Source organism: Rhinolophus sinicus, linkage group LG07 (genome assembly GCF_036562045.2).
Source record: "Rhinolophus sinicus isolate RSC01 linkage group LG07, ASM3656204v1, whole genome shotgun sequence".
Taxonomy (NCBI): domain Eukaryota; kingdom Metazoa; phylum Chordata; class Mammalia; order Chiroptera; family Rhinolophidae; genus Rhinolophus; species Rhinolophus sinicus.
In genome coordinates this window covers 104,695,643-104,716,286 of record NC_133757.1, presented here as the reverse complement: position 1 = coordinate 104,716,286, position 20,644 = coordinate 104,695,643, and the positions used below count along the sequence as shown (strand labels likewise).

Here is a 20,644-nt window from a genome sequence, read left to right as displayed (position 1 = left end):
ATTTCACTTATATTCAGATTTTTTTTCAGTAAGTATTGTAAATATATTTTCCTTATGATTTTTATAATCAGTATATAATACATATAACATACAAAATAATGTGTTAACTTACTGTTTATGTTATTGGTAGGGCTTCCACTCAACAGTAGGCTATTAGTAGTTAAGTTTTGGGGGAGTCAGAATTTGTATGTGGTTTTCAACTGTTGGGGTCAGCGCCCCTAACCCATGCCTTGTTCAGAGGTCAACTGTATTTCTCTTTCCTTAGTTTCCACTTCTATCCCTTCCTCCAACACACACACACACACACACACACACACACACACACACACACCACAGCCCTTAAAAGGGAGAAAATGGGCAGTTTGCTCTACAGAAACATAGACAGGTGGGAACAAGGGTCCCTGGGTGTCCACTTACCTTATTCCTGTATGTTGGGTAAGGGTTGTCTGTCATCCCTCCTATCCTCAAACAAATCAGGCACCGTTACTGACAAAATACCTGTATTTACTTCTGGTAAAGGAAATGCTGTTGATGCTGCCGTGGCGTCACATGTGAAAGCATTTTCTATGTAAAACTTGCAAAAATCACTACTTAGCATCTAGAAAAAAAGTTTCTCCCTCTTAATGATCAGAGCTTAGTCATTGCGTACTACATTTAAAGCCAATTTGCTATTTCAATTTCTTAGCCTACAGAAATAAAACATTTTGTCAGTTCTAAGTTGTTTGGAAAATTATAATACCATGTCTGCAGTTTGCCCATAAGTTATTTGATGCAAATTTGCATTTATAGTGACAGTAATGATTCTGCTGATTTTATTTATTTTATACTTTCTACCCTTTGAGGGAAACAGGGTCTAGGAATTCCTCTTAGAAACGACTGTTACTAGAAGGGTTGGTGAGTCTTTGCAAGTCTGTTTCAGTAGTGTTGGTAGAGTTTGTTTCTTTTGCAGTTTCCAGTTGTAAGAGCCAAGACACAGCCTGTAATCTAAATACTGAACAACCGATCTCATCAGATATGTTTTAAGAAGAATAAAGATTAAGTAAATCTCAGTCTGTATGAGAGGGGGCGGTATTTAAAAATCAGTTTGATGCCTCACGCTGAAGTGAGTCCACTGTGGTTCTCTAGAGGGCCAATGAAGTCAGCTCATGAATTAGATTTATTCCTTAAGCAAATAAACCTATTTTAAAACTGTAAGCCTGTAATTCTTGGGAATGGATCCTAAAATTTGATTCATTTTTTTGTTTGAGGCTTTGTTTAGTGGCTCCTAATGACAGATTTGAATACAAAATACTTGATGTAGGAGAAACAAAAAGCTGCTCAGGGCTAAGGAGGTGAAGCTAGAAGAAAGAAAATGAATTGGGCAAAGGAAATGGAGCAATCTGGCCTGGCAAAGGGAAGCGCAAGCTGCAAATAGAATTCTTCGGTAGGGCTTGGAGCTGGCACCTGTGAGGCCCGTTGCCTGGGCCACACTAAGCTACTAACACATTCCCCAAGAGGTTTGGCTGGCTTGGAAAAGTGCAAGCGGGCCACACTGCCCACTGCTCCAGAGCCCCTGCAGCAGCAGCAGCAGCCACCTCCAGGCCACCACTTCCAGGGGCTGGGCTGACTGGGCATAGTTGGCCTCAGGAGTCTTTCCAGCCTTCCTCAGAGTGACTGGCACATTTGTGGGAAACAGATGAACAGCAGATCTTAACGCCCAAGCACAAACTCAGGTGAGATGAGGGTGTGGTTAACAGTCAGCATATTAATAGCTGAATAAATTGTTCTCTAGATTTGCAGCCTTAGATCAATCCATCGAAACCTTAGCTCTATTTGACAGTTGTGCTCTGCTCTCTTCGTGTACTTTTTTGGCCACCTAAGAGTCACAACATAGAAAATAAGAGTCAAAATAATCATGACACATTCTGGAGCAGCACACATGCTGGTCGGGTGAAATGGGATGCTTCAAACTGGGGGAGTTAGAGGTAGGATGCCGCAAGAGTGTCAGACTGAAGAATGCCTGTAGGTATATACGTGAACCTATAGAATGGATTGAACAGGTAGGTAATATGATGAAATCAGACTTTTAAAAGCACTGACCTGACGCAGAGTCAGGGAGAAGAGAGGATAGAGAAGGCACGCGGAGCGAGTGGACATAGGAGTCCAGTTTAATTTCTCAGAGAACCAAGTGTGATGCCTGACATTTGGCCAACAGCAAATAAATATCAGTTTCCCCTTCCTCTAATTGGGGCTCGTGTGGTGACAATGAATATAGAGTACAGATATAAGAGAGACTACTTGGGGAAAAGCAACACATTTGGCAAATACTTGGATATAAGGAACTTAAAAGAGAAAAAGCACCAGAGGAAAGCTGGGGTTTCAGGTTTAAAAAATCAAGTCTTAAGGGATGAGGGCGGGAAGAGTTCTAGTTTTGAGAGAAAGATAAGTGGACTTTGGACATTGAAATTGGACTTGAGATATTACAGGGACGGTAAGGGTTCAAGAGTCCCTGACACAGAGGTGAAATCAGAAGTGGATTTGCCTTGGAGCTCAAGTTTTCATGCCCCTCACTTTGCCCAGACACAGATCTAGTACCAGGTTTTTCCGTTTCTATTGTTTAACTAGCTCCCTCAAGAGTTACTTACACAGGCTTCAGGCCCTACAAAATCGGGAGTCATCCAGATTGAAGTCAGAAGGCAGTACTCGGGATAATTGGAGAGAAAGGGTTGGAAGAATCCAGTTACTGTCCTCAAAGGACAAGATGGGTCAGCAGAGGAGGCCAGGGAGGCAGAGGGGAGGCCTGTAGGCCAGGATGCTGCAGGGAGATCAAAGGGAAGGGGGGCTGAGAACGGGTCACTGGACTTGACCTCTCAAAAAAGTGACTGATTTTAGAGCTCACAGTACAGTGGGGGAGGAGGGGGTGAGCGGTGCGGGGAGCCTAAGTAGGAGGGGGCTTGAGGAGTAGGAAGCGAGTAGTGGGTGTAGACTCATCTAAGGGGGGTGACATAGGAGAGATGCCATTCTGCTCCTCACTTTTGATATTCTGTCATTTAACTTTTGCCTGTATAGTCAAATTTCCTGCATTAACTCCCTGAGCATCGGGCTGTCTTTATCTTTTATTACACTTCCCACTCCTGGACATTTTCTGTGGTCTTACATGGGTCTATGTTTCTTCATGGGTAGTGTAAGCCTGGTCAAATGCTAAGAAATGGGCTATTGGCTGGGGCAGATTTTGGTTTTTGGTTTCTGTTTGTTTTGGTTTTTACTCTAATAGCTTCTCTTTTTCTATCCACATGGAGGTCAAGAATTCTGTCCTGGGCGTTCAAGGTCTGAGGACCAAGGTGGAGAGGCCGAAGTCATCAAGCACCAAGGCTGGAAAAGCACTGGTCTGGGATCTGGCTCACAGGGTCAAAGGTAGCGATGACTTCATCGTTGAGGAGGGCGCCTCCCCACCCCTGCAGCTGATTTCCGATTAGCCAGTTCGCCCGGGATAGGTTTTCTTAGACTACTCCTTTCTCACTGCCTGGCGTCACAAGTCACTTTGGAAAAAAAAGATGTGATTAAACTCTTCCTTGTTACCTCCTGTGAGGATCCCTTCCCAGACAGCGTCTGTTCATGCGATCAGGCCTGGAGTGAACTCCCCTCCCCTCCCCCCCCCTCCCGCCGCTTAACTGTAGCTAAAAGCTTCCTGTTACCATCACCATTGAGGATTAAAAAAAAAAAAGTAAACTTACATGTTGGCAGTCCCCGAAGAGGAGCTGACCTTTGTGAAGCTCCTGCCCGGCTAGGATTCGGCTGCGCGGGCCGGGACAGTTCACCCAAGTCCTGCCTAAGTGCTCCGGGGAGGAACAAGTGTGGGGCAGAGGGGGAGCTGGCACGCGTTTGGGTGTGTGCGCGGAGGGTGTGCGTGCAGGAGGGAGCGCGCGTGTCAGCAGGGGAGGCTGCCGCAGAGGCTCCTTTGTGGAAGGCTCTTGCCGGTTCAAAAGCCAGCTTGGCACCTCCCCTTTTCTGCTTCCACGAGGACACCTGGCTCTTGTGCACAGTCCGTACATCTCTGTCCCCACCGCCCCAATTTCCCTCGGTGGCCAACCGTCTGGTCCCGCACCAGCCTTTGGATGCTCGGAGCAGCGTGTCGGGTGGCGGCCCCCAAACCTACAACCCCCGCCGCGGCCCCGGGCAGGTGTAGGTGAGGGCCGCAGAGCGAGCCGGGGAGCTGTAGGAGGGAGGAAGGGGCCGAGCAGAAAGGGGCGTGCTGGCCTTGCGGCGGGAGCTGGGATCAGCCTCTTAGCATTGTTACCTGAGGCAGCGGCTGCGCCCCGCCCCGCGCCGCCCTGCCCCCTCGCGGTTCGGGGCTGCCGGGGCTGCAGTGACCTGGGAACAGGCGACGGCGCTGGGAGCGAACGCAGGGAGCAGGGGCCGCGGGTGAGTGTGAGTCGCGCGGCCGAAGCAGACACGATCGCTGCCCGGGGGCACCCGGAGCCGGCGACTCCCCGGCTCGGGAGGGCCAGGGGTGGAAATCAGCCAGGACCCGGGGCTGGGGCGCCGAGTCTCGGCTGCTTTCGAGTCTCACTGGGAAGGCTGAGGAGGTTTGAGCAACCTCCACACCCAACCGGGTGACTTTGGAGGCTGTACTCCCTGGGCCGCAGAGGACAGCGATCGGTCCCTTGAGACGAAGACGCGCGGATCTGGACCCGCGTCCGGAGAACGAGCTAGGTCGCAGGATGCCTCTGGGTTGGACCTGGGTCGGCTGATTTAGCTTTAGCTGTTAAGACTTTAGGATAAAGTGAGCCCCCACTTGATTCCCGCCCGTCCAAAAGCGCGCAGTTGGGGGCGCCGGGCCAGGTCCCCGGCCTGCGGGACCCACGGCTTTCCCCTCTTGTCAGTGGGTGGTGCGGGGTTGGCAAGGACCGCGTCCGAGTATTGCAGACTGAGGACAGGCGTCTCTCGATCTTGCACTCTGTCCGTGCGAAGTTCAGATTAGAAGTTGCGCCCAGCATTTGTGGAAGTCTGGGGAGGAAGCGAGTGGGCTGGCCAGTCAGCCCCCGCCGCTGCGGTGCCCCCTGTCTGGGGACAGACAGTAGGTTCTCCGTTTAATCCTTGGATCAAACACCAGGAGTCTCCCCTCGCTGCTTTTCTCGCCGGCTCTTCCCTGCTGCCTTTGGTTCATCCGCAGTGCGGCCGTGGGGCTTTCTCGCCCCGCGCTCCGGACCCAGACCCCGGACGTGGGGAAGTGTCGCCGCCAAGGTGCGAGGAAGGGACGGAGCCCTCGTCCACGAACCAGGAGACCCCACCCCCCTCTCGCTTCAAGTACAGAGACACCTTTCCTAGTTAGCTCCCTCCTCCCGCTCCTGGGAGCTTTGTGCGGCTGCCTCTGTGGAGGGGGCGGACACGGGGAGAGGATGGCAGGGGCCAGAGGGCGCTAAAGCCGGAGGTGTCGGGGCGAGGAGGCGGGGTCCGGTGACCCCCTGGCCCACCCGGACCCGCGTACGGTAGAGCCGCCGGGAGGGGCGAGGTAGTGCGGCGGCTGCTCCACTCGCTTCTCCCCGAGATCGGGCGTACGCTCCCAGGAGGCAGAAGGTCCGGCCCTTCCAGGCCGTCGGCCCGGCTCGTCCCCGCACGGCCGGCAGCGGCCTCTCTCCGGCGCGCCCTCGCTCCGCCGCTGCAAGCGCCGCAGAGCCTGCGCGGCGCGTGTGGGCGTCTATCTCCACCGCGCACCCGCTCGCCGCCGCAGTCCAGATAAGGACATCGCTGGGGGTTCGCGTGCTGCCCGCGGGGCCCTCCCACTTGCGTCCCTCCGGCTGTCGCCGCACGCTGTACAGGGACGCCGCTGTGTGGCCGCCGCCGGCCAGGGGCTTCGGCGCCCTCCGAGCCTTTTGTGCGGCGGAGCCGTTCGCGGTTTGGTGAGTGACGGGGCCGGGAAGGGATAGTCGGTGTTGGGGGCAGAAGGACGCGGTGGACCGCTCGCCGATGCAAAGACCTGGACAACTACCATGTGTCCTGACTTTTTGAAAGAAATCGTTCCCCCAGTCTCCTCCGCCCCTTATTTCTTCAGAACCTGGTCTCAAACCTGTTTGCACAGAAACGGCCCCTAGGGTTCGGCCGTCTGTGACCCCCTCGACTGACCCACAGTTGTGCGCCTGGAATGAGTAGCTAGCGCTTCCTTCCTTCTCTCTAGAGTATCCCTTGGCGCTCATTTGCTTTTTTCCCCCCTTGGTTTTAGGACATTGATAGAAACTGACAATGCACATTCAAAAACAGGCGTTCTTTCTCTCCTCGCAGGGTGTTGGGTTCCGAGGCATCTGTGAAGTGTTTATGTTGTGCTGTAGATTAAACACGCTGACTGGAAACAGTCTTGGGTTCTTTCACTGCTGGTTAGACTGCCAAGGTGAAGAGTTGGGTGTTGCCAGCTCTGGTTCGACTGTGTAGTTGACATTCAGTGTTTAATAATCAAGAAAGGTTTTGAAAGATTAGGGTGAGGGAAACAGCCTTTACTAACAGTGAGTTAGTGGAGAGCAAAAATTCCATATTTTAGAATTGCCTGTACTCTCTCCACCTTTTCTTCTTAAATAAAATAGGGCTGTAAGTTCCTCTGCCTCTTCTCTCCAAATCTGGCGTGCTCTGCCCCCTTTTGTCAGCAGAAAGATGTGGGCCAGCCTTTCCTGCCCCCACCTCATCTATGACAAGTGTCAGCAAAGGGGAAGGGTTTTCTGGTGTCGGTTTTCCTAGCGTTTGTCTGTGATGACTGTTAACCTAGGGAGTGAGTGACCAGCTGAGGAACAAGTCCCCACTAACCCTCTTTCAAGGAAGCTCTGAGCTCTGAACTGACTTTCAGGAATATGTTTTTCTCTTAAATACACTGAAATGAAGCACACGTATTCTTTTTCTTCCCTCCCACCCATTCCTTTCAAGAGAACCGAGTTTCAGCTGCGTTTCCGACACCAAGCGTAAAGTTACGCCAGCTGTTTAGGCAGGAGAGTTGAAGAAGGGGCCTGAGCGTTTCTTTGAAGACCCCGTGAACACTTACATTCTGAGACTTCTGCTTGCTGATTAGGTAAAAGCTAAGTACATGGTCACAGCGTCCTCTTATAAAAATTCACATAGTTAAAAGATGCTCAGCTGAGCCAGAGCTTCCCCAAAAGGGTCCATCAATGCAGACACACCTTTGATGGGTCATGAGTAGCACTCAGGGGACTTGAAGACACATTCTCATCTTCAGAGCCTTACCGTGACAGCTGCCCATTTGAGTCAGAGCTGGGCATTTGTCAGCCTGAACAGCTATCCTCCCTGCTGCTGAGGTCCCAAACCTGTAGGTGACATGTTAAATACAAGTTTGTCTCTCTGTCTGCTCTGGGGGGGAGATTAATGGACACTTGACATTTTCTAGACAGAGCCAAGGCTAATTCCATCGTCCTTGCTGGCAATTACCAGCTGTGAGAAACAGTATCTTTAGGTCTGCCACTTCACCTGTGTTCTCCTCGCGTACTTGGAGAGTGTGCGTTTGCATCTTTACTGTGGACAGTACCATAGTAAATCAAATGTTCTTTGTGTGTCCTCTGTTTGAATATCTCCTGAGACTGTGGCAAGGGTTAGAATGTCTGTCTGCACTCTCTTTCCTACCATCTCTCTGACAGAAACCCTGGCCAAGGAGGAAGCCCTACTGAAGCTCTATTGATGCCAATAGTAAAAGCATTAGCATCTTAGCTAATCATTGCTGGAGAACTTATTCATTAGAAGCTGTTGGGGGCCTAGGATTCTTGTATGTTACCCTGGGAAAATAATTAGCCAGACAACATACCAGGAACAATGTTGTAAATTTTCTTTTGTTCCTTTAACTTCTTAAAATAACATTCTTTCTCATGAGCGGGCAGTGGTTAGAATCATGCCAATGCATAGCTAACACAAGTTACTTATTACTTCCACAAGCTTTTGTCTGGCACTTCCCCTGTGGAACACATAATACTCAAAAAGACATGCATCCTTTGGAGCTTTGGTATTAGAAGATAGCATTGTTGCACAACCTCCAAGTGTATCGTCTTTCTCACTCTTTATTAGTATCTCTCTTTACCTTTGCTCTGTGAGATTTAATGCCACATCTGTGCATATATTTACCCAGCACTGAATGAGTTATTGCTTTCTAGGATGGAGACATTTTCAGCTTCTATCACCATTCTTAACAGGGATAATCTATAAACAAGTCAGCATATCTGGAATTGAAGGATTAGCAACTCTTCTTTACATGATTAGTGAATTGGAGGATTAGCATGAGATATTTCATGTACAGAAGTATTTTAAAATATGTAAGGGTAAACTGCCAAGATTACCTGTGCCGTCTTGAAAAAAGAAGAGTTCAAATATAACTATAAACTGTAATTGACAATGAGTCATTTGCTTTAGGGGTGCCAACTATGAAAACAACCTAGTTATGCCCCTAATGATAATTATGAAAACTCCTTTTAAAAGCCAGTTGCATCTCTAGTGAGCTGTAAGATGGCTTGGATAAATATTTTCAGTTTTACTTTCTAAAAAATTACCCAGTAGTGATGGCTACACAACACTATGAATGTACTTAATGTCACTGATACACACTTAAAAATGGTTAAAGGGGTAAAAAAAAGAAAATTACCCAGTTAATAATTAGAAATGCAATTTTCTACTCTTATATAATCTTCAGAACTTAGATAGTCCAACAGTTTATAAAAACATCCATTCCTGCAATGTAGAGATAATTTAATATATAGTCACTGAGTATTAAAAGAAAGACAAATCTCACAAACCTAGTAACTTAGAAAACAGAGAATGGAAATATTAAAGGTTTTTAGCAGCCTTAGCATTTATCTGTAAATCCAATACATATTTTAAAGCAAATGTAATGCCTCTGAAAATAAAGAGAAATCATGTACATATGACACCAATTGTTGTTATTAATAGCTCTATACAGGCAACTGGGTAAGGACTGTAAATGTATTCATATATTCTTATACAAGCAAATGTAATGGTATATCCTTATATTATAGATGAGGATATTGAAACTTAGGGTTAATAACCCGTGTCACATCAGGTTGCACATCTAAGAAGTAACAGAACTAGGATCCGAGGAAAAGCAGTCTGTTTCTGGAATCTCTACTCTTAGGTTACCCTGCCTTTTACATGCGGTTTTGTGTAAAACGTTTCATAATATTTGAATTAGTGATATCAGACAGTTGACTCCTGTGTAACCCAGTATTGTTTGACCAATGTATGCGTCTCAGTGTGAGCTTGGACAGCGATGCTGTAAAAAGATAATTATACTCAGAAGTCCAATCTAGAAAGCCCCTCCATTTGGCTCTTTATGACCGGGAGGAAACAGTCCCTTTTTCATACGCTCACATAGTGGGGATGCTTACCCGTAGCCTGCCTGGGGTCCCTTCCTCCATATCTCCACTTACCTGTCCTGATATATGAGGCAATGCAGTTGTTTTGACCCCTGTTTTCACATCAGGTGTGTAACAACCCGACACCAAAAACAAACACTTAAAAGTCGGCAAAAATGCACCAACTCCCAAATAAGTCAGTAACTGTGTGGATAAGAGATCGGCATGTGGCAGGTGTGATGCAGACAGCATATCCTTATGTGTGTGTGTCTTCTTGGCTAATAGTGTCACAGGAGAAGCAGAAGAAGCAGGTGAGAAGTTCTGATGGTTTACAAACAGTGGCTTACCTAGAATCCAAAGTGATTAGCATCAGAAGCGATGACAGAAGTCATGTAATGTATCCCAACCTCCTAATTTTACAAATGAGAAAACTGAAGTCTAGTGAAGCAAAGTGATGTGTCTAAAATTGGAAGCGGTAAAGCTTGAGTTAGAGCTGGGACCTTTCATCTTCGTGTCTAGTGTTCTTTTCTCCATTTGCCGGGAAGCCATGTCACCAAGTGGAGCCAGGAACATGGTGGCCCTGACTCCTGGGGGATGCGTTTGGCCGTTATTTTATCATCTCAAAATGCCCTGCCTGTTACGTGCAAAGTGGGTGATGCCAAATGATTGGTACAGGACATGTCCACACTGGAGAAAGGCAGGGTCGCTAACGCCTAATGCTTAAGCCATTTGGGTAATTTCCCCAGGGGTTGGGTATCCATTTCCTAAAGAAAGTGAGCCAGGTAATGAGTAAGTAGTTTATTCATAAAGTAAGCAATACTTGCTCAAGCGTTTGCAGGTTCTAAGTAAATATGTGTTTTATCGATTAACCGAACATTTCCAAGTCGGACTGTTTGCTGCTGTTTTGGCAGCATTTCCAGGTAGTAAATTTTGGTTCACATTCAGAAAAGTATTAGTCCCTTTTAATGCTCTCTTGAAGGTGTTGTCCCTTATTGAATTTTAACATCCAACTACTCTAGGAGGACTGGCTCTGGCCTCTGAAGGGAAGAGCTAGTATTAGAATGTTTTCCTGCACTGATTTTAAAGCTCTTTTATTTTTGTAGGTTTGGAAGATGACACGCAACACGCCTTTTTCTCTGGCGACAGACTTGCGCGTGGAAAAAGTATGACACAACTTTGAGGTTTGTGTCTGCTTCCCCAAGATCAAGAAATTATCTTCTTAGCCGGCAAAAGTACTATGCATGTTATGAATTGTGTCTCCTCTGTCAGTGATAAAGAAAATGGGACTCTGGCCGCGGCCGCTGGATTCATGATTGGGCAAACGCCACCCCCCCCTCCTCCACCCCCCCCTCCTCCTCCCTGTCCTTATGCAGGGGAAGGGTTTCCTCCCTCTCCCCCTCCCCCCCCACCTCCCCTGCCCGAGGGGCCCGTGGTCCCACCTCCCCCTCCAGGACTGCCCTCAACTTCTCACGTGAACGGCTACAACCACGTTGGTCAGAAAAAGCGAATGAGAAGCTTTTTTTGGAAAACCATTCCAGAGGAGCAAGTTCGCGGCAAAACCAACATCTGGACCTTGGCCGCCAGGCAGCAGCACCGCTATCAGATCGACACAAAGACCGTTGAGGAGCTCTTTGGGCAGCAAGAAGATACCCCCAAGCCTTCGCTTTCCAGGAGAGGAGGAACTTTAAATTCGTCCTTCAGGGAAGCGAGAGAGGAGGTAAGACTAGACCTCGGAGGGACATCCTCCACGCTGCATTGTTTTGAGTTTGGGGGTATACGTACGTTTCACACCTTGCTAGAATCACTAAGAAATAAGGTAATGCAAGGGAATGTGCTGTGGGAATGCTAGGAAGGGCCTTACATGATAAACTTGAGCTGAGTAATAACAACGTGTAGGAAGCATGCATGCCGGACCCTCCCAGACATCTCGGTGGAGTATGACCTCATGCAGAGAGCATGCTGTCTGGGGCCATCCTCGTGGGCCTCTCAGCTCTGCCCTGGCTCTGCACATCGGCTGCCGTTTCCCCTGGTGGAGCACTTCAGCTGGAGTCCAGGATTATCCGTCTCCACTGAAACAAACAAAAACTAAGTTCCTAAACTCGGTTATTTGCGATGAGCTGCAGCTTTCTGAGACAAAACACCTTTTGTTAAAAAACACCATTAACTAACACACAACTAGGATTTTATCCTTATTTTTCCCTGTACAAGTGTTTGGAGATAGCCTTCCTTCCTCAGAGCTCTGAATTAAATTACAGCCAATGTGGAACAGAGATTTCCAGAGAGCCACAGCCTGAAGCTATATTTCCAGGTAGACTTTCTAGGAGACGTATTTCCAGTTAACACTCAGTGTGTTACTTTGAGAAAAAAAAAAAATAAAGCTAGCAAGTTTTAAGAACTTAACTGAAAACATGGTCTCAGAGCTACAAATCACTATATATTATAGAAACAGAATCCAAACTTGCATTTGTAAGTACTCTCTGTGTAGAAACATGAGAGTAAATTAAGAAACCTCTATTTGCTAGAATAAATAATTAGGAAAACAGGGATTAAAAGGGAAGAATGCTGCCTGTCCTCCCCTCCCAAAAGGCAACAGAAATGCGTAATTTTTTTAATCTGTTGTAAAGGAGCAGAGAAAATAGGTCAGAGATGGAACTGACGAGATAAGAGAGTAGGCAGGGCTCTGGAATGAAGTAGCGTAGCAGCTCCCTGCATTATTGAATTCTTGAGCTGACAATATTGACCTCTTTTCTCTGTCTGGCTCAGGAACAGGTTAACTTCACTCCAGGGCCCTTGAAGCTGGTGGTATGGCCCCCCCATTGAAATAGCCAAGAGTCTATTTATTATAAAATACAGAGAATGCTGGGATTAGAATTCACTGTAAACTGTGACATAAATTTGAGAGAAAGCCTTCAGGATAATCCTAGAGCTGAACACAGGCTTTCCCTGCTCTTTCCTTTCTGCAAAGTCCTTTTATTTCTTAGTGGATCCTTTCAATATTGGAAGGAGCAAGAAGTCATTTCCTTAGTACCCTGGCCTTTGCCCCAACTTCCAGCAGAGGTTTCTTATTGTACGGTAGGTCATGTCTCACCATTGTTTCCGAGCTCTACTTACTGAATTTTAAGAATTTTGAAGGAAAGAGTGAATGGGCACATGTGGGAAAAGCGTGTATGTCTCAGAAAAGCACCTGGAACACACAGAAGGGGGTCTGGCTCATCATGCCGCTGGGGAGGCAGCTGGCCTTTGTAAACTGGGTATGTTTCTTTTGCCAAATGATAGTTCATGGGACTACAAGGAACTTGCTACCTTATGTTTGTGAATTCAAGAGAGGGTAAGGACCACAGAGAGGGAGGGAAGTGGCAGGGACTGTGGCATTCTTTTTCCAGCTGTAGTAGAAGCAGAAATGTCCATTTCTAGGCCAGATCTAAAATTCAGGGAGGAAAAGAGTCTTTCTCCTTATCTCCCTCCACCCCTAGACCTAGGTGCAGCCTTTTTATTTTCCCTTAAGTAAAAAAAAAAAAAAATTCTAAAACTGAAGAATCAATTTTTTAATTGTGTTAAAATACACATAGCAATGTTTTAAGTGTAAAGTTCAGTAGCACTGAAACATCCACGTTGTTACATAATGAGTTCATCCCTGTTGTGGCATGTGTCAGGATTTTAAGACTGAATAATATTCCATTGTATGTATATACTACATTTTGTTGATCTAGTTACCTGTTGATGGACACCTGGGTTGCTTCCATCTTTCTGGGTTGTTTCCTGGGTTGCTTCCATCTTTCTGGGTTGCTTCCATCTTTTGGCTAGTATCCGGCTATTGAGAATAATGCTATTATGAACATGGGTTTGCAAATATCTTTACTTTTTTTTTTATTGGGGAATATTGGGGAACAGTGTGTTTCTCCAGGACTCATCAACTCCATGTCAAGTCATTGTTTTCAGTCTAGTTGTGGAGAGCGAGGCTCAGCTCCAGGTCAGGTCGTTGTTTTCAATCTAGTTGTGGAGGGCGCAGCTCACTGACCCATTTTGGAATCGAACCAGCGACCTTGGTATTATGAGCACTACGCTCTAACCATTGTGCCAACCAGCTGCCCACCGGAGGTTCAGCTCCAAGCTCAAGCCGTGGTTTCTCACTGGCCCATGTGGGCATTGAACTGGCGACCTTGGTGTTATGAGCACTGTGCTCCAACCACGAGCAACCGGCTGCCCCAAATATCTTTATTTTTAACACTTGCAGGTCCTAATCTGAGAGACGGCATACTAGAAAGAAAAATTAAATCACCATCACCGTGTACTCAGTCTAACTTCAATTCTTCAGTACACACGTAGGAAAAGTAGTGTAGATAGATGGATTTAAGTGCAGATTAGGTAATGTTGTCACATAACAGAGGGTCATCTAAAATTATTTTCAATTTTCCATGCTATCTCCCACATGGCTTGAAGTATTATATATACCTTTTTTTAGTAACAGGATACAGTTCATGCTATTTTCTTCCCTGATTAGATTTTCTTCTAAAGAAATTACAACTTAAAAGAGGGATGGTCTAACAAGGACCAGTGCTACATCTTCCAATTCACTCTGTAGTAAGTGGAGTTCAGGGTTGAAAGTAGTAGTCTGCTCACCGCCTGTCTGTGTGGACTGGAGAATACGCTTGACCGCATGTTCAGCAGACAGATCCATCCTGAGCCTGGAAACACGGCATCCCAACCGTTACCACACAGGCCGTAATTCTGGAGGTTCAAACGTGCTGAGGACCAGATTATGTGTCCTTGAAATATAATAATCTCGTACAGAAACGGCCTGCCGTTATGTGGTTGGCTCCTACTTTAAATGGCTTATAAAGCATTACAAGTAAAGTCCATTATACTCCAAAGGAAGAAGTTGCTGGAAGATAGGGAAAAGCTGGGTTTGGGAATCGCCGAATTTAGGAAGAATAAGTAATTGAAAATAGTAAATTAGGACATTTAATAAGGGAGAAAAAATTTATGAAACATTACTATCCTTATATCTTCGTTACCTAAAAATTCACTTGAAGAGGCTACAAATGATACAATAATAATTAAGCTGTAATAAAGTAATTAGATATAACAAATTTATATTACTGGTGATAATAATAAAAAGATTCAGCTCAAGCTCCACCTTTTTCCCCCCAAGTTTGCTGATCTCACCCCTGAGAAGTTCCCAGTCCAACTATTATCAGCGTTGCTCAGCCCTTTAGCCTCACACTGGGTAGTTGGGTCTCTACTTGTTTCTCTCTAGATCTAAAACGCCCTTAAGGTAAGGGCCAGTGTTAAAGATTTGGTTTCCTCCGAAGAAATTAAAAGTAACTGAGCCTGACAGAACTGAACCAAGGAAGCAAAGGGACTATCTTACAAGGTATTGATATGATAGATCAAAATTGGGATTCACGAAGAAAACACAGTAAGATGACTAAGGTCAGGTCTGAGGATCTAATGTAAAACATGGTGACTACAGTTGATAACACTGTATTGTACAATTGAAATTTGCTAAGAGAGTAGAACTTAAATGTTCTCACCAAAAAATAATAATAAAGATAAATATGTGAGGTGATGGATAGATGTGTTTATTAACTAGATGGGGGGGAATCTTTTCACAATGTATACGTATATCAAATCACCACGATATACACTTTAAATATCTTTACAATTTTACTTATTATACCTTAACAAAACTGAAATAAAGAAAAAGAAGACACAAATGTTGAAACACTAGAGGGCATTCGTTATGTTTATAGTAATATTACAATTAATATTAATTCATTATACCTTGGAAGAAATAGCTAAAATCATTTATTAGAAAAAGAGGAAGGGAGTGTGGCTGGTTAGCTCAGTGGGTTAGAGTGTGGTGCTGATAAAACCAAGGTTGCCGGTTCGATCCCTGGGTGGGCCACTGTGAGATGCACCCTCAAAAGAAAACAAAAAGGAAGGAAAGATGGAAGGAAGATTGGTTCTTCTAAATTTATGAGAAGTAATATTTTATTCTTTCACTGTAATTTTAGGTGTTAGTCATTCTTTCTCGACTTTTGTTATGATCCCAGTATATTCTAGAATTCTGGGACATGCTCAATCCAAAACTATAGAACCAGGTAGTAGTACTTGAAAATAGATATATTTCAAAGAAAATAAAAGCTTCAACTGGGTTTTCATTCCCCCCCCCCGCCAAAGTTGGAGGAGGAACATTTCCCAAACAACCAATAAGCAAAAGTAAAGAAAATGAAAAACCATAAAAAACCAAAAGTTAAGTCTATGTTGGAGGATACAGGAAGATTTTTTAATTCTTGCCTTCCAAAGTTTGACATAGGATTGAAATAACCACTCCTTAGAGCTAAGGAAGGAAGGAAGCCCCCTTTGACATGCTGAAACAAGTGGTTTAAAATTTTCTTTTTCTATCTGAGGGCATTATAAGTGAAATAAACCAGTCAACCAGTCACAAAAGGACAAGTAGTATATGATCCCACTTATATGAGATACCCAGAGTGGTCAAATTCATAGGGACAGAAGAAAGTTGAATGATGGTTGCTAAGGGGTAGGGGAGGGGAAATGGGGAGTTATTGTTTCATGGGTACAGGATTTCAGTTTTGCAAGGGGACCAGTTCTATGACGGATGGTGGTGATGGTTGCACAACAATGTGAATATACTTGAGGTTACAGAACTATACACTGAATGGTTACGATGGTAAACATTGTTATGTGTATCTTACTACAGCTAAGAAACAAAAGTTTCTTCTCTTAGCGAAGAAGGGAGGCAGATTTTGCAGTGGACTGACACTAGGTGAAAATACAAGAATTGTAGTAGAAGAAACTAGGAGAGCTGACTTAGAGGTCCGAACAAGAGGGGTTGTGGACCCACTCCCACCTGCTATTGAGTTCATACCGGTAGTACAGTCACCGTGCTTCTGAGGGTGTCAGAACAACCCTTGGCCACCCTGGCCATCCGAGGGGATCTGTTATTATAGCAAGTCCCCCTCATCCTGGTGGGATATCCTCTGGATGAAATGAGTGGAGCGCATTACCACCTTAATTTTAGCTCTCCTGTTGGCCAGGAATGGTTGAACTCTTCGGTGAGCTTTTGTGGGAAAGCTCACGAGCTCTGTAGTATGCTGGCTGGACCTGCTGTGACAGGCCCTGACTTCAGTGGGGTCCTGCCTACACGTCCTGTGGCGTCGGGGAAAGTAGATACGGATTGATTGGAACTGGTGGAGAGGGAGGGGCCAGGTCGGTTCATCCCCTTTCTTGGCGATTGGTCTCAGCCTGTTGGAGCCTGGGAGTCTCAAAAGGAGCCCATGTGCAGTCCACTGTGCTGACTGCTTCCAAAACACCACCATCCCCCACGCCCGTGTGTTTCTGAATTGCCCAGCTTTGAGCTGGCAAGCATTTGGGAAGTAAGATAAGCTAATTTACATGTAGAGTGATAACCCTCTTTGAAGGACTTTAACAAACACTTTTATAACACTGCTTAAGAAGGATCCAGTGCGATAACCTATGAGAAAGAGACTGCTCACTCACTAGGCAAATCCGAAGCTGCCAGGAGAGAGTGGGACGGTCCCTGGAATGTTATCAGTTGTCTCCTTTTCCTGTTGTTTGGATGAGGCGCTGGGCTGTTTTCCGTGTTAGGTGCGCAGTCATGGCCAGCCCAGGTTTTTCCTTAGGAATATCACTGAATTCTCTTAGTGCTGGGGTTCTAAAGCCTTGTTTCAAGCTGTGGAGACAGCTGGTGCCCAGGCTGAGCTGCCCCTATGTTGAGCGTGAGGGGCTGCTCCTGGGGGCCCAGGCCTTTCACTCCTTAGCTGATGAGAACATGATTTCTATCCATCATCCCACATATACAGCTGTGGACTTGGCCAGCAGGGGACTTGGCCAGGCCCTACAGATGGCTTTCTACAGATCTGACCCCATTCCTAGAGAAACATCCCAGTGTTAATACCAGGCTGGGGGGTCGGGGGGGTGTGGTGGGGAGAGAGGATATTTTTTACTTCTCTATATTCCTGTATCATCAGTGATATTAAAACTCACAGGAACTAAAAGGAACCAGAGGGACCCAGGCTAGCATTTCATTTCTAGTATTGCTTTGGGGAGGTTATAAAATGACATCTGTGAGGCTCAGTTTCCTTATCTGGCAAATAGGAATAATAAGAGAGATGGCTCCACCACTTTTCCAACAATAGCTATGGATCTAGGTCAAGTGTATAGAGTCCCAGAGGGTTGAAGGGTGAATATGATGAGGGTGACATTTGGGGTTTTGGGGTCAGGGGAGGGTGCTACCCTCAAGGGTTAAATATAGCAGGAGGTGGTAATTTAATGAAAGAAACATAAAAGAAGATATTTCCCCCATTCTGGGCAGAAATGAGTGCAGAGAAAGTTCTTTAGCTACATACACATCTGTATCAATATGCATGTTCTTACTTGTTTTTTAATTTATGAATTGTAATAAACACATAGTTGTCTGTCTTAATAAGTTTAGATTCCTCTTTTCGGTATGAGCTTTCCTCCTTAAAGGGTGATAAGTTTGACAGGTATTTTTTCTCACCCTTTCTCCCCCCGGTTCCTGTCCTCTCCCTTCACAGTGAACTTGAACTGCAACCCCAGGGTAGGATTCCAAGAAGGAGCCTGCTCTTTTAACTTGGAGTTTATTTTATGGTTGGCAGGTGATTGTGTTAACATGAAATAAACCCCTAGGATAGTAAATAATGTGATTGTTTAAGATTAGTCTTCAAATGAAGGCAACCATAGTCTTGTAAAAATTTAACCTTATAGCCAGGAAGTGCCATTAACTTTGGTTAACAGTCTTGCTATTTCATATAAACTTAGAAGCAAGCCCAGAGATCAGGAATTTAATCTGAAACCTGATTCTCTTTTGTTCACAATGAATCACATACATTTGGAAAGGAAGAGCATTATAACAACATTCCTATTTTAGCTAGCCTGCCTTTACCAAAAAACAAATGGAAAAAATTGCAGCACTTTTCATGTCATCTTTCCTCCTCACATCCTGGATATTTACTTCCAAAGAAAGAAATGGCTTCTGTGTTTCATCCCCCACCACCCTTTTCCCCTGCCAAAAAAAAAATGTCTAGTCTGATAAAACTCTTCTAAATTATTAATTTGAACAGCTAAAATTTATTGGAGCCCAAATCTGGATTTTGATGGTACATTGGAATAGCCACCATATTTCGTTAAATCAAAGATGCCATACATTGTAAGACACATTCTTATTCCAGAGATGTTAAAATGCGAAAAAAATATGCGTCTTAGACTTCGTGAAATGTAGCCCAAGAGTTTTCCTTTTTAAATTCTGAGTAAATAAAATATAGGGTACTGTCTTACCTCTTCCTAAAAGATCTGTTGGACAGCTATATTCTTTTTCAATGAAAAGAAATTTTTCTTTTAGAAAAAATATAAGAATTCTATTATGTTCCTGAAAATAACAGTATTGGTCCTTTTATATCTTTAAATCAGGATTGGGACTCACTCTAAAACCAGTGCAGAGTTATTTTTTACTCTCTCAGTTCAAAGCTCATATGATTCTTACTATGCTGAGACATTTTTCCACATTGGGGCTTTAAGATGTGGACTGTATTATTCTAACAGAAAACTGCTAAATTTGAAAAAAAATTAAGTATATATATAATTTACTTAAAATTATAGAATATTAAAATAGATATGTATAATTATTACATTTAAGGAAACATATCATTGCAGAATGTTTGGGGAGATGATAATATTTTAGTGTTTGAAGACTATATTAGGTATATCAATATTAGGTATGTTGGGAATTATTCTCTTATAAATTAGTATTGTATTTTGATAGGTTTTAATTCTTTTCTCCAGCTCTTCTTATTTGTACTTTAATTATCTTGTGTGTCTCTATTTTGTTTTTCCAGATTACTGTCTTGGATGCAAAACGGAGCATGAACATTGGGATCTTTCTTAAGCAATTTAAGAAGTAAGATTTTTGCCCACAATTGAAACTTCAGTCACATCCATGCTGTCAGCATCAGAGTCTGTGGGTGGGGGCGGAAATTCAGATTCTAATATGAGTGAAAGTCGTTCTTCATACCTTCAAATCCTCTTAGACACGTGGCTTTGATGAGTCCACAAGTGTGTGTCACTTTCTACTGTTTTCCTTCTTGAAAACCTAATCTAGTGATTTGAAGTATAGTGAGAATTGCCCGGGGGTATCTATTCAAGCCTGTCACGTCAGGGAATTTATAAATTCATCTGTAGTGTTGCTCCTTGAGTGGAGGTTGGACGGGTAAGGTGAACAGTAGTTAAGTTCAAGTGTTCTGAAGTAGAAAGGAAAGGGCTCTGCAGGAGTTCCCCGAGACCAAAGGGGATTGTTTTTCTTCTCCCAAAGAAGACCCCAGTGGTCGATGCCATGCTGACCTTCCTGGGATGCCTCGGGGTGGGGGTGGTTTTCTAGGTTAAGGGGCCTCTGAGTGGTGTAGCAGGATCCCTCCTTTCCATGGTAGTAGAGGACACAAAACCGCCTGTGAGACTGGGAAGAAGGTGGGATGGAAAAGAGGGTGGAGATGGTTTGTTTTAATTTCCACTGGCTTGTGTTTCTTTGGCACTCCAGCAAAGGTGAAATGGAATCTGATTGTCTTTTCAAGGTCTCCTCAGTCCATTGTAGAAGATATTCATCAAGGAAAGACTGAGCATTATGGATCAGAGACATTGCGAGAATTTCTTAAGCTTTTGCCCGAGTCAGAGGAGGTAAGGAATTTGGCGCATGAGTTTTAGATGTTAGGAGTGATTAGGAATGTCAAAACCCACATGGAAGGGCGCTCTCCCACCCAGAGCCCCAGTCTTCTCATGTAAAAGAAGTGACCTAGTAGAAAGAGTACGGGTTCTTGGAGTTAGAAAATCTGGGTTTAAATTAGAGCTCTACCCTTAATTGAGAAAACTTTTTTAAATGAGAGACTTGGGCAGGTTGCTTAACTCCTGTGACCTTTAGTCTTCTCACCTATAAAGTGAGACTTGGTGCTTGGCACATGGGGGCTCAATAAATTTTAGGTGCATTTTCTGTCGTCTAATGATGACCTTTGTCTAGGATGTACCTGGGTTATAATACATATACTTTAAAAAAAGATAAAACGACCACTTTTGGATAAAGATGCTCTAAAAATTTGGAGAGATAGGTCAATTGTTAATAAATGTTGTCTATATAACTGACTAAAATGTAGAGGTTGCTGTGATAGCAATACAGTACCACCATATAAAGATGCTGAGTTGTTTTTTTCCTGGACTGAGAGAAATGAATTTTTTAGTGGGTAGGAGCTTGATAGGAAAAAACAAAA

General features: G+C 44.7%; 1 protein-coding gene across 5 annotated transcripts in view; it reads left to right on the top strand.

The window, feature by feature from the left end:
• Window positions 1-1,574: 1,574 nt before the first annotated feature.
• FHDC1 (FH2 domain containing 1) overlaps window positions 1,575-20,644 on the top strand; it is a 40,754-nt gene continuing 21,684 nt past the window's right edge. The window contains exons 1-5 of one of the 5 annotated variants that reach the window (XM_019722596.2): window positions 1,575-1,712; window positions 3,279-3,393; window positions 10,433-11,046; window positions 19,229-19,290; window positions 19,958-20,060. In XM_019722596.2, the coding sequence (XP_019578155.2) occupies window positions 10,567-11,046; window positions 19,229-19,290; window positions 19,958-20,060 (645 nt within the window). In that variant the 5' untranslated portion in view covers window positions 1,575-1,712; window positions 3,279-3,393; window positions 10,433-10,566. The other 4 variants (XM_074338435.1, XM_074338433.1, XM_074338434.1 and 1 more) reach the window with 4 other exon arrangements.